Source organism: Callospermophilus lateralis, unplaced genomic scaffold (assembly GCF_048772815.1).
Source record: "Callospermophilus lateralis isolate mCalLat2 unplaced genomic scaffold, mCalLat2.hap1 Scaffold_177, whole genome shotgun sequence".
In the NCBI taxonomy this organism is placed as follows: Eukaryota; Metazoa; Chordata; class Mammalia; order Rodentia; family Sciuridae; genus Callospermophilus; species Callospermophilus lateralis.
The window spans coordinates 67941-95299 of record NW_027512821.1 but is presented as its reverse complement, the minus strand read 5'-3'; the positions used below and the strand labels follow the sequence as shown (position 1 = coordinate 95299).

Here is a 27359-nt window from a genome sequence, read left to right as displayed (position 1 = left end):
CTGTCTCAGCCTTCCAAGCTGCTGGGATTACAGGCATGCTCCACTGCACCCAGCTTAATACAGCATTTGATGCATAATAATTTCCTTGAAACTTACATTTAAGAAATGGTAGCTACTGTGAAAATGGGGATAGAGAATTTATGCTTTGCAAATATTAGCCAGGTCCTGGAGCTGGGGATGTGGCTGAGCCCTTGCCTAGCCTATCATGCAAGAGACCCTGCGTCCAATGGAGGAGGAGGAGGAAGAGGAGGAGGAGGAGGAGAAAAAGGGAGGAAGAAAAGTCTATCAAGTACAGGCCCTGATTGCAAGTGAGTAAACTAACTTTTAGATTAGGCTAAAGGGAGTTAAAGAATGGAAAATCCATCAAGTCTGAATTTAAGCACAGCTGAGGCCAGGGGCTCAAATGGTGTCATAGGTCTCTCATCTCATCAGTCCCCTTCCTCCAGCATCTGCTGTTTCTGTGTATCTCTGCTTCTCTTTTCTTACTGCCCTCATACTCCCCTGCACCCTTTCTCTAATACCATAGCTCTCCTAAAGCTGGGGGTCCAAAAAAGAATGGCCTTCCAGGTTATCCCCAGGAGAAATCCCAAGGAAGACCCTGACTAGTTGAGCCTGGTCATTTGCCTGTCTCTGAACCAATAACAGTGTCCATGGAGATGTAGTACCATGACTGGGGTTGACAGCCCCCTATGACCACTGAGAGGACAGCAGAGTTCTTCAAGTGGTACAGAAGGAAGGGGTCCTCATCCTGGATGTGAAGAACCCTAGCCATGGCTTCCAGTACATCCACCATTCCCCCAAAGTGCCTCTGCGTCCACTCTGTGATCTAGCCAGGCTCAGGCTTCCAGTTTTACAGTGACAGGGTGTTGAAGGAGGGTGTGCAGCAGGCTGTGGTGGGAAGGAAGGGGCATCTGGTATTCTTTCCTGCCAGCTTCCTCAGATCAAATGCCTGGGATTTGGGAAAAGGTCATGGAGAATTTAGACTCATAACCTCTCAACCAAACTAGGCTCAGTCAACTTTCCCAGGGGAAGAGTGGAACTGGCATTCGGGCCACACCAAAGAGAAATGAGGCTTCCTGAGTGGCAGTGATTATAATTCACAGCTCTGCCTTCTCCAGAGCTCTGCACCGCACTTTTTAATCTCCTGCACTTCTCTCAGAGACCACCAGGGGGCAGGCAGAGCCCAGCTTCCCTATTAACAAGGACCGACCCAAGGAGCAGGAACTGAAAGCCCTTGGCAGAACTGGAAGGAAGTAGGAGACCTATGGACAGCTTAGGTCAAGCTGCCAGTGTTCCAGACTGTCTGGGACCTATGGGCTCGCCAGACCTAGGGCTGGGATGCCAGTCTCCCAGTCTCTACTGCTGCCTGGACCTGGTGGTGAAATGGGATGGGGTGATGCTGGGTATCTTTCTCCATGATGCCACAGAAGGCAATTGGGGACAGTGGCATGAACCAATACTATCACAAGCAGGTTGAAACTAATTCCAAGGAACTCGTACAACATAGTGAAAAAAGCCTAGTTTACAAGCTTAACTTTGGTTGGTCAGTTAACCTATCTGAGCCTCAGTCTTTCCATCACAAAATAGGGCTTCCTAGCACATTGTGAGAGTTCACTGCAGTCTGTAAGCTGCTAGTCAACTGTCAGTGGCCCATTTTCTGCAACCAAGCTAGCAGGGGTCTGGAAGCTGTTTTCTGTGACTGGTGACAGTGAAGACTCAGGAAGCACCATTGGGACAATTAGTCTAGTTCTCTTCAAGCCCAGAGATGGCTCTGTGTTCTGCACTGTTGCCTGGGAAGGGGTCAGAAGCAGAACTTGGAAGTGCCCCCGACACCACATTTGCTCACCCAGCTGCTCAGCCCCAGGCACAGTCAAGGTCCCTTGCTGGCTGAGTGGCAGGGGACATGTGGTACTGGGGAGATGGGGGAAGATCAGAGAGGCACCCCAGATGTTTGCATGACCACACCAGGAAAAGGCAGAATGCAGGCATATGAGTAAAGAAGCCTGGTAGAAGGCCCAGGATCAGCCTGAGGCCAAGGACTCTGAAAACATCTCCCTTTCCCTTCAATGGCCAAAATTAGGAGCTTGGGAAGATGGGAGCAGCAAACTCCCCCTGGCCTAGCTGAGTTCTGGGCAACAGGACAAAGAGCCCCCTTATCGATCTGGGGCTCCTTCCCTCTCTTCACCAAGACAAACTTTTACAACTGATCAAGGGGACTGGATTGGGTCAGGCTGGGGCTGTGAGGGTCCCACCTGTTCTCACCCTCCTGCCTCCCCCAGCCCTCCTTTCCTCAACCTCCTCCAGAGCAGCCACAGCTGGAACCATTCTCCAAGCTGCCTTTGATCCTCCGTGCCCCCCCACCCCCAGTGGCCCTGTAATTGTGGTCTCAGGCAGCGGGCTGCGGGGGCTGGGGCTGGGCTGAGGGCCAGGGCTCAGGGTAGGGCGAGGGTGGGGACTGGGGGCTGCTGATAGGGGCTTGGCCATGGCGTGGATCATACAGGGCTGGGCCTCAGTTACACACTCTCTCTGGGCCTCATCTACATACATGTCAAGGCCTTGTGCTCACATACATCCTTGGACTGAGGAGGGGTGCCCTAGATTTGGGCACTCCTAGACATCAGGCCTGAGCTATGCCAGGAGCACAAATCTTGAGAATCAGTATTTGCCTCCTGGGGTTTTCAAATAAAAGGTCTTTCTCCTTTGTACCTCCATATTTCATGGATAGTGGAGGTGGCAGGGCACAAAGAGACCCTCCCTCATCAGAGGCAGGCCAAAGGGGGAAAAATCAGCTGCTCAACTAGGTCAGCAGCATTCCCCAAAGGTGCCCCACCAAAACACTTGGGTTAGGGTTAGACATGCAGACCCAGAGCCCTTGGGCCTGGAAAGGCTGGTTCCGTCACATGGGGTCTGGAGTCTGTACTTTTTTTTGGTACCAGGGATGAACTCAGGGGCACTTTTCCACTGAGCCACATCTCCAGCCTTTTTTATATTTTATTTAGAGACAGGGTCTCCTCACTAAGTTGCCTCACTAAATTGGTGGGATTGACTTTACTTGAGATCCAGATCTTCCTGTCTCAGCCTCCTGAGTTGCTGGGATTACAGGTGTGCTTCACTGGCCCCAGCGGCCCCCCTCAGAGGAGACAGGATGCATCAAGCATGAGAAACACTAGTGTGAGCACTGGTCAGGGAACAAGGAGGTCTGTAGCCTAAGGGTGGTCTTGTCACCTGCATTGTGTTGGGCCTGTTCTGAAACCTTTCTGGGCCTCAGTTTTCCCAACAGTTAATGGGAGCTTGACCCCCTGCCACCTGCAAATGCCCTCTCCCACCCTGGGCTCCTGTTCCTTCCTGTGTTGAGAGTAGTCTTACCCAGCCCCTAACTCCTTTCCAAACTGTAGTCCCAAGCTGTCCGGTCCCTGTCCCCAGCAGCATGGTGGGAGAGAGTGGGGAGGACAGGGGGTGGCTAGGGTCAAACCAGGCTCTGGCTGACGCAGTCTGCTTCCTGCCCCCGGCTGTTTTCCTGCTGTCCAGCCAGACTGCTCCCCCATTGCCCCACCCCCACCCCCAGCAGCCTCAAGCCCTTAATTCCTGACAGCTGCAGTGGCTGCCGGCAGAGATTGGGGGGCGGGGAGGGAGTGTGTGCCTTCAGCCACCCCCACCACCTGACAGTGTGGGGACAGGAACACCCCTCCTCTCTCTTCCAATTCCCCAAGGATGGGCAATTCCAGGAATGGGCCCCTTTTGTCTCTGAGCCCAGAGGCTCCAGCGGTTCTGTTCCTAAGCCAGGAGGGGCTCTCTCCAGAAAGAGGGGGCACTGGGTGGAAGGGGTGTGTATGTGTAGAGTGGGAAGCTTGTGCCCACTTTACAGAGGAAGATGTGGAGGCCACAGCAGGAGTAGGAAGTATCAGGGCCCAGATGAGAACCAGAAACAGAAACCACAGCCTCTTCCCCGAGCTCTCTGGTTTTCAGGCCCTTGCCTGGGCCAAACACACTTGCCCCATATGAGGAGGGGCCTGGTGTTCAGCCAGAGCCCTGAGGAAAAAAAGTGGTCCCAGAGGACCATGTGTGGACAGGGCCAGGGCACACTCAGAGCATCAGTAGGCACAGGCAAGCAACACTCAGTGTAAGGGCCACAGCTGCTGTGCTGGGAGTCAGGAGAACTGAATTCAGTTCTCCTTGTTCCACTAATATGCTGTGTTACCTTAAGGAAGTCATGACCCTCTCTGAGCCTCAACATTTTTTTATGACACAATAAGGGGACCTCAAAACCCACTTCTTGGATTAAGAGATTTTAGAAAATCCCCTTTCCCAGCAAGTGCCACCCCCAAGGTGCTAGGCTTCCAAACAAGCATTTTCTCCTTTCCTTGGCTTACCCTCAGTTGGTAAAGGGGCAAAGGGTGTCTCCAGGAGCCGGAGGCACCTGTTTAAGCCAGGCAGCAAAGGAGAGAAAGAGCCAAAGGCTGCCAAACCCCTCCGCAGGACCCCAGCCTGCCTCGCAGGGCAGGCTCCGGGAAGTCCCTCCAGAAGTAGGGGAGGGTGAACCCGGGAGAGGACAGCCCCTCCCATCTCGTCCCAGCAGGTGTGTGCTGGGGTGGGGTGGGGCGCTCCCGGCAGCTGCGTCTCTGCGGGCACACACACCTCGCGGCAACACACCTACCCCGCACAAACCAGCGCTCTCTGCGCACAGGCAACTCCCTGCGCAGGGCGCACAGACCCGACGCCTCTCCTTCCTCCGCCCTCAGCACGCCCTCTCCCACCGCCCAGTCTTGAACCGACGCCGTGGCCTCGGGACTCGTCCACGCCTCCACACCACCCCTGTCGTGACGTCACGTGGGGTAGAGCCCTTAGACACTACACGGGGCGGGGGGGGGGGGGCGCAGAAAGGGAGGCGGCAGCGCTCCCTGAGCCGGGACAGTCACTTACTCTCCAGGCTGTGGGGCCAGGCACAGCGCCGCCCCCCGCCCCCGCCACCTGCCTCGCTCACCTCGGAAGCACAGGCTCGCGGCGCTGCGCTGGGGTGCTCCCAGGCACCCCGGCCTCGAGTCCCCACCTGCTGTACCTCCGGGACCCCCCTTACTCTCGACAGGCACCAGGAGTTGTCGCAAGGGGGCCTTGGGAAATTCCCCGGACCCCTGTGCCAGGAGGTGCCCGGTTCGCCCGCTCCCCCACCCACCCCCGAGGGCGGTGCCCGGGGGTGCTGCCCCATGGAGCAGGGAGGCGGGCGCCGTCTGCTCTCGGAGCCGTGACCCGAGTCTTGTCGGAGCTGTGTGTCGCGTGTCGCAGACGCCCCGACCCCAGCTGATCATGCGCCGCCGCCCCTGGCTCTCCAGGCCCACCGGGCTGTGAGCCCCCCACTCCCGGCCCTTCACGGCCCGGCCCGCGCGCCATGGACAGCGCCCACCCTCGCCCCTGGCTGCGGCTCCGACCCTGGCCCCAGCCGCGGCCCGCGCTCTGCGCGCTCCTGTTCTTCCTACTGCTGCTGGCTGCTGCTGTGCCCAGGTGAGCCCTCACCTCACGCTCCGCCCTCCTGGAGAGCTGGGACCCCCGGGGCAGGGGCCTCTGGTGCTCTTGCTGGGGCAGGGACCCTGGAATGAGGGAGGGACAAGGCCACTGGAAAGTGCGGGTGCCCCAGTGAAGACAGTGAGCTCTCTCCTAGGAAGGGATTGGACTGGTGATAGAATATGGGCAGTGCAGGGAGACAGGGCAGTACTCAGAGAGTGATGGCAGCTGGGAGAGGTTTATGTGAGGGGAGCAGTGCCAGCCTGGAGCGTCACTCTGGGGGAGCTCACCCCCACCCCTACCCCAGCAGAAAATTCAAACTTCCTCCCTCCACGTAGGAGTTGGGGGGCTGGGAGGAGGTATCCCAGATGGGGTCAGTGAGTGACTACAGCTGAAAAGACTGTGTCAAAGAGTGATCCTAGCAAGCTGGGCTGGTAAATAGCAGTAGTGTATGTGTGTGTGAGTGTGAGTTCACGGGTATGTTAAGACAAACGTGTGTGAATGTGTGTATGTAATTATGTCTGATGAAGTGTGCATGTGTGTAAGAGTTCTTGGGTCTGTATGTTCACCACAGTGTGTGCAGAAAGTGTGTCTGTGTAATTGTGACCATCTGGAACATGCTCTAAGAGCGGGCTTCTGGGGTGCCCTGTGTATGCAGGCATCTGTGCCTAAGGATGTACTCATAAAATACTGTGTGCACAGGCGTAGCCAGGCATAGGGGATGTGTGTGCATTTACACATGTTTGCCTGTGTGGGTGTGCAGCTGGGTGGGCTGCATTGGAAGGGATGATGGTGAGGAGGTCAAGGAAAGGAAAATGTTTAGGAGTGTACTGAGGGGCCCAGCCTTTAGAAGTGGGAGTTGGAGCACAGAGTGATTATGACCTTTGGGAGAGAGTGTGTATTATTAAATAGGGTCCTTAAGGTCTCCCCAAAACGCTTACCCACCCCACCCCACATGCCTGCAGATCAGCACCCAACGACATCCTGGGCCTCCACCTTCCCCCGGAGCCTGTGCTCAACGCCAACACAGTTTGCCTGACATTGCCTGGCCTGAGCCGGCGGCAGATGGAGGTGTGTGTGCGTCACCCTGACGTGGCCGCCTCAGCCATCCAGGGCATCCAAATCGCCATCCACGAGTGCCAACACCAGTTCTGGGACCAGCGCTGGAACTGCTCTAGCTTGGAGACTCGAAACAAGATCCCTTATGAGAGTCCCATCTTCAGCAGAGGTAGCTGCCACTCACCCCTGCTCCCCTTCCCGTCCCATCCAGCACCTCCATCCCAGAATCTATCCAAAATCTACACTCTCAAGCTGGTAGTCCCTGACCCCTCACATCTGCCAGCCATGCTACTTTTCTGCCTCTTTCTAGCCTCAGAAAAGTCACGGGGTGGACAAATGGGACAGATTTGTCTCTGGCCAATGGTGACAGGTTTCATTCATAATAGGGAACTAGACTCCTGGGTTATCTGGCCTTGTCACTAACACCAAAATCCCTCAAGTCTGGGAAATTGCACTGTCACCTGCCTCAATTTACCCTCTACTTTAGTAAACTACACTTAGAATGGAGAGCCTGTGAGAAGGTTCTCAGCGGTGGCATGAAGAAGGATGACATTCTGCCAAATAGTGCAAGTCGGGGAGCCTGGGCAGGTAAATCAATGGTCTGTACTTATGCAGAAGCTCTGCTGGCCGGATACACCACCAGCCTCTGTGTCATCCTCACCACCCCCAAAAACCCTCTCTGAATCAGAGCTCTGGGTGTGTGCTTACTTGTGCGCGCGGTGGCTCCAGACCAGCAAGCCTGACAGCTCTGCCAACCCCTGTTCCCCTCACAGCCCAGGCGAGTGGCAGCCCATTCCCTGTCCTCTCCTGACTTCTGAGTGGCTCAGAGACCACTTCAGCTTGGGTTGAAGACAGCAGGTGGTTTTATTACTCATTTCTGATTCCTCTCACCTCTGGCCTGGCATCTGGAGCCAGAATCAGGTCGTTGGGGCAAGATGGGGGCCCTGGTTCCTGGATTTGCCTAGCTGGGTATGTGTCTCTTCTCTCGGCAGCCTGCATAGGACAGTGTGGGGTCTCTGTGACCCTAGTTCCTTGGGCCTTGTCCAATTCTAGCTGATGGTGGATGAGAAGGGGTACCCTTATACCTGGAGCCTGGGGCTTCTGGAGGAGTCAGGCCCCTAGGTACTCCAACTTAGGACCTTTGGTTTTTACCAGGACTCCTGCATGTGTCCCCTGGGCCTCCAAGTCAGGGGCCACCCCAACCTCCCCCAGCCCAACCCCGGCTGCCCGCCCCCCTCCGCGCGCTCCCTCTTCCCTCCCCCGCGCGCCCGGGGCGCTGTTTCTCCCCGGCGGAGCCCAGCCCGGCACGTGTGGCGGCATGCAGCCGCGAACTAATCCCCGCGGGCCGCGGCAGACGGCTCCCGGCCCCAGCCGCGCCGCTCTCCAAGAGGGCGCCCCCCTGCCCCGCAAGCCCTCCCTCCTGTCCCGCGCCCGATCCTTTCCCACCGTCCAGGGGCGGCTGCTGGGGACCCCCAGCCCACAGCTGGCCCAGCTCCCACCACGCGCCCCGCCCGGCCCTGCCGCTGACCCCGAGTGGCGGGCCTCAGTGTCTTCCCGGCCCAGTCCAGGCCCGGCCGGCGCTCACCGCCCGGCATGCCCGCTCCCGCAGTCCGGTTGCTAGGTCCCCCGCGCTCCCGCAGCCGCGTACTCCCCAACCCTCGGCCCTGGAGGAGAGGGTCCGCATCCCATGCTTGGGTTTCCGCTCACTGGGGGCTTGGCCAGGCGCTGAGGTTCTCACCCTGACGCTTTGGGCGAGGCGAGGCAGGGCAAGCTCTTCAGCCCTCTCCCCGGCCTCGGGTCCCCTCTGGTCCTCCCGTGCCCTCTAGACTGAGTGAACCCAGGCGTCCTGGTTGCTTTCCGATCAGGCCTGTGAGGCCTGATGAAGAAACTGGGGGTCTCTGAAACTGGGGGCGAGTTGGGAGTGGTGGAACCGTGCTGAGTTGGCGCGGGGCCAGGCGCTCCTGGGTTCACCCACAGTTTAATAAGCAGGAGGTGAGCTGGGGGGACGGGTGAGGGGAGAGGTTAGGAGTGGAGGGGGGAGACTTGCCGGGGCTAGCCGGGCGGGGCGGCGCCCAGCGCGGGGAGGGGGCGGGACGGTGGCTTCTGGGCCCCGCCAGAGGGGCTGGGCTTCTTGCCTGTGCAGACCTACCTTCGTCGCTTCTGCAACACCCCCGCCCCCGACCCCTCACTGTCCCCCCTCCCTGTCCCCCCCCCAGCCCCGCACACAGTCGTTGCTCATTTCTATCTCTCCCTCAGTCGTTGCTCATTTCTATCTCTCCCTCTCCGGAGGAAATGAATCTGAGCTTCCGGAAAGAAAACTGCCACTCCCCCACCTCACCTCCATTTGGCCTCCACTAGCCCCTGTTCCACTTCACATCTGGATCCACCCTCCTCTAGGGTTATTTCCTGGTCCATCTTGATCTGTCGCCTCCAGAACTAGCTAAATTCGAACCCTAGGAGGCCGCTTGTGGTGGCAACCAGCCCCTGGTGGTCTTATCTGAGTCTCCTTTTCAGGGTCCATTGAGAGTCAGGTGACTTCGGTTTCCCCCAGGTGGAATATAAGGGAGCTGACCCCTTTTCTGACCCAAGCTGCCAAAGGATTTCTTTTAAAGTGGATTTTTTTTTTTAAATTTTGACAAGTTTCAGTTTCAGAGACTGCTTGGGGTAGGTGGTTCCTTGGGTCTTCTTTACTGCTGCTACTGTCCTGTGGTTCTGTCATCTTCCCTGAGATGGGTTGTGCTGGTGGGATGGGACTGATGAAGGAGGGAGGGGAAAAGATACATCTGGGTTCAACAAGCCTGGGAACATACCCAGGCTTTACCTAGCCAAAGAGAGGTGCTGCAGCCTGGTGGGAAGATGGGACAGGAATAGAGGCCTCCAGGGGGCTAGAGAGGGTCAGAAAAAAGCTGCACGTATGGAGGATGCAAGCCCATGTTGGCAGCTTTGCCCAACCCAAGGGCACCAATGATCTAAGTAATGAGGGCACTGGTACCCCCAGCTTTTTGTACTGAGGACCCAGACAGGCTGGTGCCTGGATGGGGTGCTGAGTATAATACCTGTTTTTTGTTATTGTTGTTGTTTTTTTGTTTGTTTGTTTGTTTTTAAAGAGAGAGATGAGAGAGAGAGAGACAGAGAGATTTTTTTTTAATATTTTTTAGTTTTTGGCGGACACAACATCTTTGTCTGTATGTGGTGCTGAGGATCAAACCCTGGCCGCACACATGCCAGGCGAGCGCGCTACCACTTGAGCCACATCCCCAGCCCCAGTATAATACCTGTTACATGAGGCATTCCTCACTCAGGAGATGGGGAGAGGAAGGAAATGTGAGGTGGGAGCTCCTGAGCTCAGGCACAGGGATGGGCAAGGATGGGAGGTCAGGGAGAGGCTAGATGGAAGAGAATGTAGTAGATTCACAGAGAAGATCCTGGGAGCTCCCACACAGTTTGGGCACTGCCCTCCCTAAGGCCCATACCCATTTGGAATGGATGCATAGAGGGGGCATGAGGCCCTGCAGCTAGCCAGGCTCCAGCCCCAGGGAAACCAGAAATGTAAGTGTCCAACCTTTCATCTCCAAGGTCTGACTTTCTTTTCCCACCTACCTTTAATATTCATCCTCTCAGGGAATCATGGTTTTACATCCAGGCCTCCAGGGCTTGGAGCATGTGTGCAGTGGCACTCAGATGGGGGAAACTGAGGCACAACAGGATTAACTATTATTCTAATTCTATTATTATTCTTTTATTCTAATGACACCCAGTAAATTAGCCAGCATGTACTAAGTATTTGCCATGTGATGGGCATTGTTCAAAGCACTTTATCCATGCTGAAGAGTCCTCAAATAGTCCCCAGGAGGTAAATCCTATTAGCCTTATTTTACAAATGTAACTAAGAGAAGTTGGATAACTTGTCATTAGTCACACAGCTTATAAGCAAGCAGTACAGCCAGGACTCCATGTAGCCAGCTGACTTTAGAGTGTGCACCCAGCCTCCTACCATACTGTCTTCCAAGCTCCAAGGCCAATGTGAATTCCCACTTGTGGCCAAAGATGAGTTGGTGCAAAGAGAGTATATTCTTTTTTAAAAAAAATATTTTTAAATAGTTTTTTATTGTCAATGGATCTTTATTTATTATTTATGTGTGGTGCTGAGAATCAAACCCAGTGCCTCACACATGCTGGGCAAGTACTTTACCACTGAGCCACAATCCCAACCCCAATGAGAGTGTATTCTAAGAAATTAAAATGTCATGTGCACGCACATACACACACATACACACCTACCCATGTTTGTGCAAATGTGTAGCCCCATTGAGTGTCATGCCTAAGTGTTGCCACATGCACTCAATTCATTCTTGCTCTATCGCTGTCTCACTCTGCCCAGGCACAAGAGCAAGCGCAGATTATTTGCATGGAGGTGATGCAAACCAGACCTTTCCCCTCTCCTCCTTTTTTGACTTGGATGTTCAGGGCTCGGGCTTCTCTAACCCCTCCTAGTTCTCACTGCCCCTTGCCCTCTAAGACTCCCTGCATCCAGCCCCTTCCCAGGCCTTGGCTGCAGCCTGTAGCAGCAGCTGACTCTACTTACATGCTGGCAGTCCCTGTCCCAGATCAAAGGCAGGGCGGCTAATTATGCATCTTAACAAGTCCCCCCCTTCTGCTTCGGGCAGCCCAGCTGGCCATGGCCCCACCCCTTTCCCCCTTCAGCTGGCCAGATGGCACAGTGCCTGCGTCTGCCCCAGACAGTCGGGGCCAGGACCAAAACTGGGGCCCTAAACAGGAGCTGGGGGCAGACTCAAGTAGGATGGATTTCTATGAGGCTTGGATGCCTGCAGCAGAGGGTGGCCATACAGGCCCTGCTTGGTCACTTCTACACGTGGCTGTGACAGCTGTCAGAGGCCATGTGGGGGAAGGCATCTTGAACTGCATGGGACAGGGATGTTCTTTTAGGGCTATGGGTTACAGTTCTCCAGATTCCTATGGGTCTGCTCTTGAATGTGGCAGAGCCTGGGGGATGGTGGTTGACCCTGCACATGATCCCAAATCAGCCTTGTGCTCTTTCCTAGTGCCAAATGTGCACAGGGTCTTAGGAACTGGAAACTGGGTTACCTGGGTTTCTTTCTAAGCGTCAAAACTTCCTTGGAGCTAGTGTCCTTCAGCAGAAAGTTGTCACTACTGGAACTGGATCCAGCTTCATAACCCCTGTGACCTTGGGCTTTTTCATTTTGCATAGTGCATGTGCATTTGGTGGTGGCTGTGGTGTGTGGAGGGTGATTTCTAAGTTGCTCTGGAGGCCTGAATATTGCCATGTGTCCTAGACTGGGCCAATGACTCCTCCGTAATAAGAGAAGTGCTCAAAGTTCCAAAGATAAAAGGCAAGGGATAAATGCAGGGTGTGCTTCCCAGGGACTTTGGTCCATCCTTCTTCCCCAGGTCCCTCCAACCCAAAGCAGTTTCTGCTCCCCTGCCAATTCCCAGCATCCCCTTTGAAGTCTCCAACCCAGTCCCCATCCCTTTCTGTCTGATCATAGCTAGTCTCCTTATGAAAAAACATACTGAGATGCCATGAGCTGGAAATAGATTATAGAGAGGGAGCTTCATGAGCTGCTAGTAGCCCAAATGATTTATTTTAGAATGGGTTATGAACTGCTGGGCTCTGTCCTTGAACAGGGGGAAACAAAGAATAGTTACCTGCTGGGTAGGGTGGCACATGCCTAAAATCCCAGTGGCTCAGGAAGCCGAGACAAGAGGATTGCAAGCTTAAGGCAGCCTCAGCAACTTAGTAAGGCTCTGTCTCAAAGCATTACATTTACAAAAAGAACTGGGGATGTGATTCAGTGGTTAAACACCTCTGGTTTCAATCCCTGGTACCAAAAAAAAAAAAAAAGACCTTAAAATGCAGAAGTGAGTGAAGTCAGACTGTAGGAAGACCTTCTCAATAATAGCTAATGTTTATGTAGTACCTAATATGAATAAGGCACTATTTTAAGCCTTTAAATTTAATAACTCCCTTAATTCTTGGATGAGGCAACTCTATTTTACAAGTGAGGAAACTGAAGAGGTTAAATCACTTGGTCAAGGTCACATAGCTTGAACCCAGGCAATCTGACTCCAGAAATCAGTTCTTAACTACTAACCATCTTATCTTATCATCATCATTTGTCTAGGTAGAAAGAGGAGGAAAGTGCTCTGTGATACGGGGGTAAGAGTTAGAGGAGTGGTCCATCCTGATTGGTTCTCCAGTATCTGTGAGGCTGCACAGAGTAGAAGAACCCAGACGGGGTCTTTGTTTCCTTTGAATCTCTGGCCTCTGCTGAGGTCATCAGCCTCCTGCCAGGTTGGGGGTTCTTAGGGGATCATAGTAGCACTGGTGCATTTTCCTCCCTGGTTCGGGGCTATTCTTGTTCTTGGCTTCTCTCACTCCTAACCTCTCTCTGAAGTCCAGAGACTGGTCCATCTTCTCCTTTCTCAGATGCAGAATAAGCAAGAAGTAGCCTGCAGATAGGAGATCTAGTAGGTCTCCCTCTGCCACGGGCACTCCAAGAGGAAGGCTCAGGCTGGAACACTGAGAGGGAAAGCAGTGCAGACAAGTAAATGGTCTGGATCTGAGCCACTGAGAATACATGGGTCAGGAAGGGCCTTGATATCTCCCGAGCACCTAGCAGAAGGTGTCTTCCCCTGTACCATATGCCAGGCGCCAGTTAAGACGCTGGACTTGCCTCTATCATCCGTCAAACATCTTTAACTGATCTAAAGGATTTTGTTTTTTTATGTTGATAGTGGGGGCAGAACCCAAGGGCTTCATGTACCCTAGGCAAGTGCTGTACCATAGGCAGAGCAGCTGGGAGGTACCCATTCTTGAGTGACTGTGTGTCCTGTGGACAAGGATGGGGACTATCAGGGAGGATTCTGGGCTGGGTCTACCAGGGGTGCACACTGGCAGGCAATCTGGGGGAGGTCACTTTAGGAGGAGACCATCTTCTCTTACTTATCCTCCTGCCCACTGGCATCCCTGGGGACTGGAATTCCATCACTGGTTATGTATTCTTTAGGTTAAACTGCAGGGTAGTTTAGGCAGATATCACCATGAAAGGTAATAGATGAAATCCCTGATCTTAAAAAGAATGTGTTTACCAGGTATTTTCTGCCCTACAGGAGAGATTTAAGCACAAGAATTCTGAACTTGCTTGGGTGATGTTAATGAAAAGGGAAAGGCAGTGTAACAAGTGTGTTATCAAGGAGAACTATCCCTTTCACCTTGAATCCTGTGTGGAGAAGGCCTGGCTTCTGCTATAATTTCTGCTTGCCCTCCCTCCCTCCCTCCCTTCCTCTGTGTCTTTATATCAGACCCTCCAAACTGGGACTCAGTTTCTCTGTTTGATGCTAAGGCTGGGCAGGCTGGGCAGGGGGATCGGATGTCGAGGCCGCATCAGAATCTGTTTTCTCGCAGGTTTCAGAGAGAGCGCTTTTGTCTACGCAATCGCAGCAGCTGGGGTGGTGCACGCTGTGTCCAATGCGTGCGCCCTGGGCAAACTGCGGGCATGCGGCTGCGACGCATCCCGGCGCGGAGACGAGGAGGCCTTCCGTCGCAAGCTGCATCGTCTGCAGCTGGACGCGCTGCAGAGGGGTAAGGGGCTGAGCCACGGGGTCCCGGAACACCCCGCCCTGCCCCCTGCCATCCCTGGCCTGCAGGACTCCTGGGAGTGGGGCGGCTGCAGCCCTGACGTGGGCTTCGGGGAGCGCTTCTCTAAGGACTTTCTGGACTCCCGGGAACCTCACAGAGACATCCACGCGCGCATGAGGCTCCACAACAACCGAGTTGGGAGGCAGGTGAGAGCTCTGACCCCTAGACCTGCTCCAAATCCCTCTACCTATATCCCACCTCTCCCCCAGGCCAACTTTCTTCCCTGGGACCAGCTCAGCGACCTTTTCTTTGCCCCCTCCTAATTCAGTCAGCAAGCATGACTTGAGGATCTACTTTATGCCGGGCACTGGACTTGACCTGGGAAATACAGGGATGAAATGACCCTGCCCCCTACCTGGGATCAGCACACCCTGCTGAGCAGTCTGTTCCTCCATTTTCTCCAGTATCACCTGACAGGACTGAGCTGGCAGTCAGGGCCTCAGGGATCTAGGCCTGGGTTGTCACCCTTTCTACTCCCCTGTAGAGTCAGAAGGTTGGACTAGATCATTGTCAGGTCCCCCAGCTCTAATGTTTCATGGTTCCATGTGACTCCGACCTCCTCTCCCAGTCCATAATGGGGGATTCCTGGAAAGTGAAGGGGATAAGAGGTTTCTAGGGGCCCCCTTGGACCTGTATTATGATTGCCTTCATCCTTTCTCCCCTCCAATATTCATTGAAAATAAATTAAAGAAATACATGAAAAAATAAAAAGGAGAAGGAAGGAAAAAAAGGAATAGGAGCCTACATTTATTGAGTGGTTACTGTGTGTTAGGCCCTGTCCTGAGCATCTTATTACATATTAGCCCATTTAATCTTTACAACCACCTATGATGTGAACACTATTATGAACCTCATGTTCAGATATGGGAACTGAGGCACAGATGAACAAAGAAGCTTTGCTAGAGCTGATGTAACTAGTGAGAAAGTGGTAGAGGCAGGATCCATGCCCAGGCAGTTGAGCTCTGAACCTGTGCTTGCTTGTTCTGTGGAGTGGAGTCTACTCTCTGGACACATGGTACACTCAGTGTGGACTCTATATTCTGCACATGTTGTACACTCAGTGTGAAGTCTACACTCTGATGCCTCCTTGGCCCTCATGGTGACCCAGCACACTCCTCTCCTGGCCATTCTATCCCCACTCCATCTCTGGACTCTGCTCAGTTTGCTCCATCCTTGTTCCTGCCCTCTTCTTAACTCTGTTGGGGAGCATTCTCTACTTCACTTCCCTTTCCCTTTAACTTTTAGCCTGCTCCAGTTCATCTTCTTCCTCCACAAAGACTCCCAGCTGATCCAGCAGTTCCCATCTTCACTTAGAGGTGGGGTAAACTGAGGCACGCCCACCCTCAGATCCTGTCCAGCTCCCACCCAACCCTGCCCTGTGCATGAGGCTCTTTCCCCAAGCTTCCATACCATCCCAGCCTGTACCAACAGTGCCTCCTCCTCGTCCTTGTTAAACTATTTAATTAATGGCTGCTGCCTGTGGGAAGCAGATGTTCTGGAGTTGTTGGCCTGGGGAGGGGAGGCATGGGGCTGGTTATCATGTGGTGCTGACACCATATGCAAGCTGCACAGCCCTATAAGGCCCCAGGGGCAGGGTCCCTCACTTTTGGCCCTCCTGCCCAGCCATAGGACCCCAGATCCTTGCTGTCCCTGCCTGAGAATATGTCTTGGGATGAAGTGGGGGCCACCTTCCTGTGGGGACAATGCCAAGGAGTTCTTTGGGAGGGGATCCTAGACTGGTTAAGAGTTAGTCAGGGGGCAGGTATGTTCCTCTAAGTACCTCCCCTGGAGGCCTGGCAACCTCTCTCCACTTTCACAGGACTGAGAGCCTGGCCCTCTCTGGGGTTCCTTCTGTATTCAGATAGAACTTTGACCCCTAGTGGCACTCAGCACAAGACTGAATTAGTCCCAGTCAGCATAATGGGAGGGGTGGTCTCCCAGGTTCCTGTCCCCTTGCTTTGGATCCTCCAAAGACCTGGGGATGGTGGCAGTGGAATGGGGCTTTCTCAAACTCACTGCCAGCCCAGCTCACAGTCTGGAGTGAGGCCAGAGGCTTTGGGGCTGGCATTTAGTGGGACTGGCACCCCCCTTCTCCTGGCCCCTACCCCAGGAATGGAAGAAGAGGGAATTTCCCTGAAGATCTGGGATCCCCTTCCTCAGGAAGCAAAAGCCTCCTGCCCCCAAGGGCTCCCTGCAGCTGCAGGAAAGGCTGGCAGGAGAGGAGGGGAACAGTGGGGAGCAGGAAGGACAAAATTTCCCCATGGCCTAGCCTGTTGGAGGTGGATGGGAGCAGAGCAGAGAAGCCGGCAGAGGAATTCTGATTGCTTAACTCGGGAGTTGTAGGTCCCCTACTTTGGGCCTCAGTCTTTGCTTCTGTACAATGGGAGCTGGTTTCAAAAGCCTCTGAGATTTCCAAGGCCAGTCTCAGCAGTGGGAGGAGGGCAGGGGTCCGGCCGCCAGCGTCACTCCTCACCGTGCCTTCTTCCGCAGGCGGTGATGGAGAACATGCGGCGAAAGTGCAAGTGCCACGGCACGTCAGGCAGCTGCCAACTCAAGACCTGCTGGCAGGTGACGCCCGAGTTCAGAGCAGTGGGGGCGCTGCTGCTCAACCGCTTCCACCGCGCCACGCTCATCCGGCCGCACAACCGCAACGGCGGCCAGCTGGAGCCAGGCCCCGCGGGAGCACCCTCGCCCGCCCCGGGCACTCCTGTGCCGCGCCGGCGAGCCAGCCCCGCCGACCTGGTCTACTTCGAGAAATCGCCCGACTTCTGCGAGCGCGAGCCGCGCCTGGACTCGGCAGGCACCGTGGGCCGCCTGTGCAACAAGAGCAGCGCGGGCCCGGATGGCTGCGGCAGCATGTGCTGCGGCCGCGGCCACAACATCCTGCGCCAGACTCGCAGTGAGCGCTGCCACTGCCGGTTCCACTGGTGCTGTTTCGTGGTGTGCGAAGAGTGCCGCATCATCGAGTGGGATAGCATTTGCAAGTGAGCGGCACAGGTTTCCCTGGGCTCCAAGAAAGGCTCCCCTCCTGGAGCCTGGCCTCTGCGCTTGCGATTTGGCCCAGAGCACCTTGGCTTCCTGGGAGAGACTGGACCACAGGATCTCAGACGGACTCCCAGTTCTGCAATCAAGGGACAGTCCAGGGCTTCCAAATCAACCCCTCTGCTCAATTCTGTGGGCTTTAGGATTGATTTGCCTCCCTCCTTCCTGTCCTAAGCTCACACAGCTCAGTTGGGCTGGAGACTGCCCCATACCTTAGGACACACAAGCAGGCAGCCCAGCCCCTCAGGCCTGTCTGTGCCCATCCTTTCTCCCCTTCCCCTGGAGTGGGAGGGAATGGATAAAAGCTGATGGGCAGGGGGAGGAAGATTAAAAAGAAGAACTGGACATGACTGAGCTGAAGTAATTCTATATAAAGGCCCCAGTCATCCTCACCCACTGGTCTCTGCCCCTTACCATTTCCCTCATCATTCATTTAACAGATATTTATTTTGCACTCTCTTTGTGGCACTCTCTATGGGGAGGGAGTTCCGGGATACAGGTGTGCATAAGAGAGAGACACAGCACCTGCCCTAAAGGAGTTTACATTCTTCTTGAGGGAGATGCGCAATAAACCAGGAAACACACAAACAAGGTCATTTCAGACAATGCCATGTGCTGGGTGTACAGGGATGTGGAGAGGGGGACCCCTTCTGATAAAACCAGGGGTCAGGGAAGGCCTCAGAAGTCATGGTACTCATGCTGAGATCTGTGAGGTAGAAAAGAGGGCCTCATGGAGGTTGAGGGGAAAGGCTTTCCAGGCAGAGGCCTGGGGAATGAAAAAGTTCCAAGAGGAAAAGACCTCTGCTTATTGGAGGAATAGCAAAGAGTCCACTGCAATTAGAGTGAAGAAATCAAGGGACTGATGGGCAAGAGAGGCGCTCAGAGGGTGGGCAAAGGTCACATCATGTGTCTTTCTAGGCCTAGTTAAGGAGTTGGAATTTTATTTATGAGGAATGGGAACCTGCAGAGAGTCTTAAGCAGGGGGTGTCATGGTCTGGTTCCTACATGGATTGTTCTATGCAGAACTGGGGGACAAGCTGACAGCTAGAAGGCCATTTCCAAACCAGAGATGAGACCTGGACGGGATGGAGGCAGTGTATATGTAGGAAAGGGACTGGATCCAGGCAGGGTCTTTTGTGCCAGAGTTCTAACCGCCCACTTTGTGCCTGAGCCCTCTGCCACAAGCCAGGGCGAGTGGCTGTGCCCAGCAGCAACCGTCGGCAGAGACAGGAGGCACTCTGAGAGGAATAATCCTGGGCAAGACCCAGCTCAACCCAGCCCAGCGCCCGGGGGAGCAGGTGGGGCCAGGAGGTGCGGCTGGGAAGAGGGTGGTGGGGGAGGGCTGCAGACTCATTGTCTGGATCTCTGGGCTCCTGAGTGCGCAGGAGGAGAGGCAGGGTATGTCAATAAGGATCTGGGGGACCATCTTTCCTGGGCCTTGGTGCCCTCAGAGCCCCAGCTCAGGGTGCCCCTTGGCAGGTCAATAATCCCTCTTAGTAGGTCATGCCCCCATCAGGACCTGCTGATCTGGCAGTTTGGTACAGGGTTGTATTCTCCTTGTTGTAGATCTGATGATTTTCTGGAACAGACCCTCAGGATGTCAGGGAAAGAACAATTTAACTATTTCAGCCAGGCTTCCTTATGCTCACAGTTAAGGACCCTGCTGGCTGCCTGTTTTTCGCAAATGGCATCCCTCTTGATAAAATAAGACAAGGACAAAATCTTGTTCCCCAATTGTTAGCCTGCAAAAATCCCCCACATTTCCCTACCTCTGCTCCATGTCTCCTTACCCATGGGTGGAGTAAAAAAGAAAAGGAGGTTTTCAGGGTGATGCCCATTGTGGGCCCTCCAACTGGGAGATTTGCCTTCCCTAGCTGGCCGCAGCTCCCTGTGCTTCCTCTGCTGGCACCCCAGCAGCTCCCAGGCATGCCCAAGGCAGGAGACCCTTCCAAGGGCTCAATTCCATTGCCTCGGTGGAGAACAGGGTTTCTCTCCCCATCCCCCCAAAGACAGGCAGGCTTGTGAGAGTCCCCAGGGAGGAGGGGTAGGCAGGAGCAGCCAGACACACCTGCCTCATTCCTTTCCTCTTGTTCATTCAGGAGAGGGCTGTGGGGGCTGGGTTCCCTGCCCCCTTCCTCCCTCCCATCCCAGGAAGGAGAAGCAGGCTGGGGGAACTGGAGTCCCTAGGGCCCGGCTGGGGGTTTTACCCCCACCCCTAGTAGTGTCCAGTAGGGCATTGGCCTTGACCTCACCCTCTGCTGCCTCCCAGCCTTATGCAGGACAGACCTGGGTGTGGGGCATGGGGGGGACGGACTGGAAGTGAGAACTCTAGGATCAAGTTGGGGGAATAAGGTAGGAGCCCCAACACTGTAGAACATGCTGCCTTGGAGGCAAGGGTGGGTGGCAAGGGGGACGGGGGCTGGATACTGAGCTGTAGGGGAGGGGACCTGTTCTAGGGGTGAGGTCATGGTGATCTATGTCAGCCTGAGCCATAAAGAAGGGGAGGAAAAGTTTGGAAAGGGACAGTATAGGGTGTTGGTCATCCTCCCATCCTCTCCCTGGGCCAGAAGTTGAGTCCTGGGACCAAGGCTAGAGTCACAATGAAAAGGGGTGTGTAGGACTTTGCAAGGGTCCTAAAGGGAGACATGAAAGTGATGGGGGATGGGGAAATGGGGTCTGAGAGGCACTGGGCTTATGCATACTGGCTGAAGGGTATTGATGTACATATTGGAAATAGGGGAAATAGGCTGAAATTAAGTGGGAAGGTAGAGTTGAGATGAGGAGAACTTACCAACAGCTTGGGGAACATCAGGGTGAGCCTTAGAAATAGGAACAGAATGTGAGCAGAGATCATTCAGAGGAGAAAAGAACCTCTTTTACCCCCAATACATTTCACCTGGTGGACACTAGGTCACGCTCTTGTGGGCAGAAGTAGTAGTAGATCCTACTGGATCTAGATTGTCCCCAAAGGAGTGAGGGAGCAAATAGGGAATGAGTGTGCTGGACAGATCAGCAGGCAGTGCCCAGGTTAAGGGTCAGGTGGAGATAGTCAGGCTGAGTAGGATCAGAACCTAGGCTTCTGGCTTTTCAGGCACCCAAGGAACCTGGGGGTAGAGGGAAGAGGCATTCAAAGGTAGACTTGGGGGCCATGGGAATACCCCATGAGAAGCAAGGTCAGGGTCATCCAGGCTTCCCTCCTTCCCCCGAATTAATGCATACCCAACTAGCCACCCCCGCAGGGGGCCTTCCACGTTGGAGAGTGCCTAGGCCCTAGTCTCGTGGCCCAAGTCATCCCCTCTCACCCCCCCTTCTCATGTGGTTGCCGGCAGCTGCCTGCGGTCGCCCCAGCTCCTGCACGGGGACTTTCCAACAGGGGAAAAAATGACTTAATGAGAGTGGGAGCCGGGGGCGGGAGGGACAGGTCCCTGTAATCACCGCTCTGCTGTGGGGCCAGCGTGCCTCCGGGCTCTTCCCTGGCTTCCTGCTGCCAGCGCCCCCCTTGGGTTCTGCTGCGGGAGGGGGACAGAGCTGGTGACAGGGGCTCTCTTTCCAGGTTCTCTGGGACCCTCAGGCTGCCTGTTTCTCCTGGATTCGCCTCTGGAGTCCTAGAGGCCTGGACACTCCACTATCCCTCTCTGGACCTTTTCCTTGAAATTGGGGAGGGGGTGTCTTTCCCTGGAGCTGGGGTCCCCTGCTGGTGTGGTAGAAGGGTAAGGGGTAGTGAAGAGAGCCCCTGTCCATTTTGCGGCTGCATACTTCCAAACGCCACTGGTTGCTGTGGCAACGAGGACAGCCGAGGTGTGTCCACCGCTCTGGGAGGCGCCCCCGCCCCACCACACGTACACTTTGCAGCCCGCTGGGCCAGGCCCCGCCGCTGTGGTACGCGGGGGTGGGGGTGTGCCATTACCATGGCAAGGGTGCGCTAGAAGGGCACATTCTTCCCTAGGGTGGGAGCGCCCTGGGGATATGAGAAGGGGGGTGACGGGGGCGGCAGAAAGGGGAGCAGCGGTGGTCAGAACAAGGGAGGAGTCTCGGACAAGACGAATGGGGCTTCTGAGGTTGGGGTGGGAAGTCTGCAATCGGTCCCCGTCCTGCAGCTCTTGCCAGGCATTCTCCCTCCCTCACCGCCCCCCACCCCACACCCTTGCTGGGGTTCAACGCCCCAATTCACCGTTTCAGAGAAGGGATCCCCAACTACCAACCCAAAAGGTTTCTTCCAAGGCCGGGCCTGCTGAGCTTCTGGGCCTGTCCCCTCCCCCCAGGTGGGGCTGCGGCCCAGACTGCTTGCAGAAGCCCTGCAATTAAGCCCCTCGCCCGCCCCTGCACCGCCCGCCCGCCTGTCCTCCGCCAGGCCGGGTCTGCACCAGCAATTACAGCAGAGCGCAGCAGCTGATTACCCTGGAGCCTGAGGAGTGCCTGGGAGTGGGGACAACAGGCAAGTTAAGGGGTGGGGATCCTGGGGTTATCACTGGTCCTAGGGTTGTTAGCTGTGGCCCTCTAGCCCCACTTCTCAACTCTAGAGGATAGGGAGGAAGGGTCTCTCAGTGCTCGGTCCTGCAGAGCCTCAATTTTTCACTCCGTGAATGCACACGGCACCGAGGGCAGACAGAGCTCTGGGAAGATCTGGTGCGCGCGCTCACGCCTGCGTGCATGTATGTTGGAGCGTCTGGAATCTCAGGTTGCATACTCAAAAAAGTTCAAGGCCCTCAAGACCAGCTTTCTTTCCCGCCGCCGACTGCCGCGTGGGTCTCTCCTGGTCCCGCACCCCGCCCATTGGACCCAATTAGGTCTTGCTGAGCCAGCCCCAGGGCTGCTGCCAGCGCCTTTTGTGGGAATCAAAAAAACGGCGCCCTCTTTGGGAAAGAAGCTTCCTATTTCTACAGAAGACAATCCGGGAGTCTACAGAGCAGCGACAGTGGATTTTTCTACCACCATCCTTGCCCACTGCTGTCCCTTCTTCGTTCTGCCCCCGCCGGCTATTCTGCAGGGACTCGGGTAGAGCTTCGCGCCTACCACAGTCCAGCTGTCCACATCTGGCCGACAGCTGGGAGCCGCCCACCACAAACGGATGAGGACACGGCGCCCTCTGTTGGTGCAGAGCTGCAGCGCACCAACTTCAGGGCCTGGACCACCCTCCAGCTGCGGGGGGGCTGGAGGTCTAGCTCCAGTCAGGTGGGTCTCGGATTCCACCATTCAGTGTCTTTGCTCTTGGGAACTACCTGCTCTCTGCCTCGCTTCCAAATCCCAGGCCCTGTGCTCTCCGCCCGTCACAGCTTTGTTGACCCTCTTTCCTTTGTCCCTGCATACTGAACCCTGTTCAGCGACCTAACAGTTCCCAGACCTCCCAGCTTCTTTCCCTAGACGTCGGAGCGCGGACCGCACATCCTGCGAACCTTCGCTCCGCGCCCAACGTAAAAGTCCTAAAATAGGAACATGATTACATAAGACACCGCCCGTTTGCTCAATGGAATTCCTCGCCGCGTTCTTAAAAAAAAAAAAAAAAAAAAAAGGTGGTTGAAGTATATTTAGTGACTGAGACAGTGTTTGCTCTACATTGGGGAGGAGGATGCTAGGCACATAACATAGCACGGGGCAGGATCCCTCTTTTACTGCAACAAAAATGTATAGATGCGATTTCCATTTTAGAAGTCTAAAATAGGCATCAAATGCTAATAAATTATTTTGGATGAGAGATTGTAGGTGATTTAAAATGTGTTCTCTATTTGCATTTTCCTTTGTCTATAACGAACCCATATTACTTGGGCACAGCAATGATTCCATGTGCAGAACATTTTGACCCAAAATGGAAAATCAAATTATTAGAATATTTTTAAAACTAGGTTTTGGAAGATCTGGTTGATAAGAGCTATGATTATGCTATTGGAATTTTCTTTTAAAAATAACAATGATTTATAGTGAGAAGTCCTGAATTCCTGCACCAGGAAAGCCAAGAAGCATCCTCAAACCCATATGCACATCCAGTACTGTGGGTAGTTATAATAACTGATTTATTTTGTATTGTGCTGCTTATGTACGAAGATGTTGTCATGATTAATAATACATAAAATTTATAAAAATTTTAACACCTTTTTCTCAGTTCCAGTCCTTTTCGATGTCTTTGCAACATTGCATATCTGTAACCACTCTATCCTTGGGTGTAGGCAATCCATCCACCACCTTGAATGATGTATTGCCTAGTCCTCCTCATTCTCCACTGCCTCAGAAACTTCATTCACTCTTTGTCTTTGTCTTTTTTTTTGTGTGTGTGGGTTAGCTCCATTTAATTTTATTCATAACCCACATAACATATTAAACTGAATGTGGAGAAATAAAAACTACATTTGCACAATGATCTAAAAATATGGACATTTCTCTAATACACAATATAAAAAGCAAACAGATAAGTTTGATGGTGACAATAATTGATATGGAGCACTGTTTGTATTCTTATGAATTTAATTAGGTTGACTACCTTCCATATTTTCACCTTTGACTTTAATATTTGTACCAAGCACAATGTGCCTAGGTGTGAGGATTCTTTGTATTTTTCTTTTGAAATAATTTTGAAGGTACAGAAAAGTTACAGTGGTACAAAGAACTTCCCATGTCCCTGAACCACATAAGAGTGAGCTGCCTACACAATGTCCCATTACTCTTTAATGCTTTAATACATGTTTCCTACAAATAGATATTCTCCTTTATAACCTAATACAATACTCAAAACCAGAAAATTAACATTGATGCATTAGTACTATCTAATGCCTCTAAGACCTTATTCCGTGTTCATCTGTTAGCCCAATAATATCCTTTATAATAAAATTCTAGTCCAGAATTTTTTTACATTTGGTTATTATGTCTTTGTTGTCTCTTCCCATCTGACACACTTTCTAAGCCTTCCTTTATGTTCATGACCAGGACAGTTTAGAAGATTACAGACCAGTTATATGGGATGATGTCCCTTACTTTGGGTTTATCTGTTGTTTCCTGATTTGATGTGGTCATGTGTCTTTGGCAACAATATCACAGATTTTGGGTGTTTTGCTCATTGCCTTATTATTGGATCTAGAGCTAAAATTTCTCAGTTTAGTTCCTGTTCAGCCAAGTCCTGTCTCAGGAGCATTCTGCTTTGGGAGCTACAACCCATGGGCTCCAGGGGCTGTAGCTCCTTAATTATAAATAGTCCTCTGCCTTCCTGGTTCACTTACTGAAGGTTCAAAGTTCTAAGTGGGAACACTGATTTGGCTATGCCCTTTCTGCTCAGGATCAGGGGAGCAAATATTTGACTTCCCACTAAGACTTATTCTAAGGAGGATTCACCAACATAGGTCAGGGGCTCAGATGCTGGTCAGCTAAAGACCCCAGTGCATATTCACATACAAGTTCCTGAGAACATCACTGAGACCTCCACCATCTGCCATTATCACCCCTGTCTTTCTCCCTTGCATGCCATGTTCCACTGAAGCATGACTGCATGCAGTTCCCTTCCTGCCTTAGCCCCTGTAACAATTAGCCTTCAAAGATGAGCCCAATGAATCATGTGTCATACCTCTGTATTGTCCCCTCCCCTTGGATCTAGGCTGGTCCTGTGATTCATTTTCTTTGATATAGGCTGTGGAAATGGTCCTGCATGACTTCTGAGAAGAGGTATTAAGAATTCTTGCAGTTTCTGCTTTAGTCTCTTGGAATGTTCCTTTGGGGGAAGCCAGTCACTATGTCTGAGTTCCATCTACCTAAGACCATCATGCTGTGAGAAAATTTAAGCAAGTCACATGGAAAGGCTGTTTGGAGAGAGAATAATGTCTGGACAGTCCCCATCTGTTTCAGCCAATTCAGATGAGTTGCGAGACACACGATTAAAAAGAGTTATCTAAATTGGAGGATCAAAAGTTTGAGGTCAGCCTGGGTAACTTAATGAGATGCTGTCCCAACTTCAAAAATAAAAGGAGGGCCTTTTCTTCCTCCACATGGCGGCGCGTGTTCCCAGAGCACCGGTCTCTGCGTTTGTCCCCTGCTCCTAGAGGTTAAGAACAAAAAAGATGCACCTGGACTTTCCCCAGAGCCTTCTACGTTTCTAAGCGTTCTAAGTGTCCGTGGAATTTGAGGTTCTCTGGCTGCGAGCTGCGCTTACTTGATGAAAGAAATCAGCCCTACCTTCCTCAGTGGACAATTTGTTACCTACTTTAAGTGTCTCCCACTGAAGGCATCCATCTTTTCTTGAGCCACAGAAACCTGTGCCCAAGCTTGTCTGACATCTGCCTTGTCAAGTGTCCATGATGCTGGGCCCTGAGGGAGGTGAAGGTTTTGTGGTCAAACTCTGTGGCCTGCCCTGGTCCTGCTCAATTGGGGACGTGCAGAACTTTTTCTCCAACTGCACAATTCACAATGGGGTTGCAGGTGTCCATTTCATTTACACTAGAGAAGGCAGTCAGAGTGGTGAGGCTTTTGTTGAACTTGAATCAGAAGATGATGTAAAAATGGCCCTGAAAAAAGACAGGGAAAGCATGGGACACCGGTACATGGAGGTGTTCAAGTCGCACAGAACTGAGATGGGTTGGGTGTTGAAGCACAGTGATCCAAACAGCGCCGACACTGCCAATGACGGCTTCGTGCAGCTTCGGGGACTCCCGTTTGGATGCACAAAGGAAGAAATCGTTCAGTTCTTCTCAGGGTTGGAAATTGTGCCAAACGGGATCACATTGCCTGTGGACCCCGAGGGCAAGATTACAGGGGAGGGCTTCGTGCAGTTTGCCTCACAGGAATTAGCTGAAAAGGCTCTAGGGAAGCACAAGGAGAGAATAGGGCATAGGTATATCGAAGTGTTTAGTTTAAGAGCAGTCAGGAGGAAGTTAGGTCATATTCTGATCCGCATCTGAAGTTCATGTCTGTGCAGCGGCCGGGGACCTATGACCGGCCAGGCACAGCCGGGAGGTACATTGGTATCGAGAAGCAGGCGGGCCTGGAGAGGATGAGGTCTGGTGCCTACAGTGCAGGCTATGGGGGCTATGAGGAGTACAGCGGCCTGAGTGATGGCTACGGCTTTACCACCGACCTGTTTGGGAGAGACCTCAGTTACTGTCTCTCAGGAATGTATGACCATAGATATGGAGATGGTGAATTCACAGTGCAGAGCACCACTGGCCACTGTGTCCACATGAGGGGGCGGCCCTACAAAGCAACAGAGAATGACATTTACAACTTCTTCTCTCCACTCAACCCTGTGAGAGTCCATATTGAGATTGGCCCTGATGGTAAAGTGACGGGCGAAGCAGATGTTGAGTTTGCCACCCATGAAGAAGCTGTGGCAGCTACGTCAAAAGACAGGGCCAACATGTAGCACAGATACATAGAACTCATCCTGAATTCAACAACAGGGGTCAGCAATGGGGTTTATAGCAGCCAGGTGATGCAGGGCATGGGGGTGTCAGCTGCCCAGGCCACCTATAGTGGCCTGGAGAGCCAGTCAGTGAGTAGCTGTTATGGGGCTGGCTATAGCGGTCAGAACAGCATGGGTGGATATTACTAGTTTTGTTGTAACATTTGAGTTATTTCAATCAAATTTTCATAGGCAACCAACAAGCAGTGAAAGCAGTTTATAATTAGAGAAAGCTGTGGGACCCATTTTACATCATGAGTTTGTGAAATCTGGATTAAAAAATTACCTCTTCAGTGTTTTCTCATGCAAACTTTTCTTCTAGCATGTGATACTGAGTAAACTAAAACTATTTTCTTCTGCTTTTCTTGATTAACATTTTGGTAGTATACTTCAGAGTGATGTTATCTGAGTTAAAGTAGTTTTAAGTATGTTAAATGTGGATCTTTTACACAACACCACAGTGAACACATTGGGGAGATGTACTTTTTTGGAGAACTCAAAGGTGCTAGATCCCTAATTCAAAGAGAAACATTTCTCATGTTTGTTCTATTTTTTTCTTCTTCTTCATTTAAAATTTTTAGGTTAAGATTAAGCTTTTTAAAGTTAGTTTTGAGAACTGAGATACAATACTAATACTGTAGGAATTGGTGAGGCCTTGACTTTCTTTGTATTGTGATTTCCTTTTGGGTGTATTTTGCTAAGTGAAAC

The 27359-nt window shown here is 52.9% G+C and overlaps 1 protein-coding gene and 1 pseudogene across 1 annotated transcript; both read left to right on the top strand.

The window, feature by feature from the left end:
* The first annotated feature begins 5383 nt into the window (after positions 1-5383).
* LOC143640310 (protein Wnt-10a-like) lies at positions 5384-17224 on the top strand. The gene is made up of 4 exons (XM_077108157.1): positions 5384-5496; positions 6462-6724; positions 14003-14382; positions 16727-17224. The coding sequence occupies exons 1-4, from the start codon at positions 5384-5386 to the stop codon at positions 17222-17224; spliced, it is 1254 nt and encodes a 417-aa protein (XP_076964272.1).
* Positions 17225-25374: 8150 nt separating this feature from the next.
* On the top strand, positions 25375-26801 carry LOC143388645 (heterogeneous nuclear ribonucleoprotein F-like; annotated as a pseudogene).
* The last annotated feature ends 558 nt before the right edge of the window (positions 26802-27359 follow it).

Coding starts and splice junctions, on each gene's coding strand:
- LOC143640310 (XM_077108157.1), top strand. CDS start 5,384: ATGGACAGCGCCCACCCTCGCCCCTGGCTGCGGCTCCGACCCTGGCCC. Junction 5,497..6,461: donor CTGGCTGCTGCTGTGCCCAG/GTGAGCCCTCAC, acceptor ACATGCCTGCAG/ATCAGCACCCAACGACATCC. Junction 14,383..16,726: donor ACAACCGAGTTGGGAGGCAG/GTGAGAGCTCTG, acceptor CTTCTTCCGCAG/GCGGTGATGGAGAACATGCG.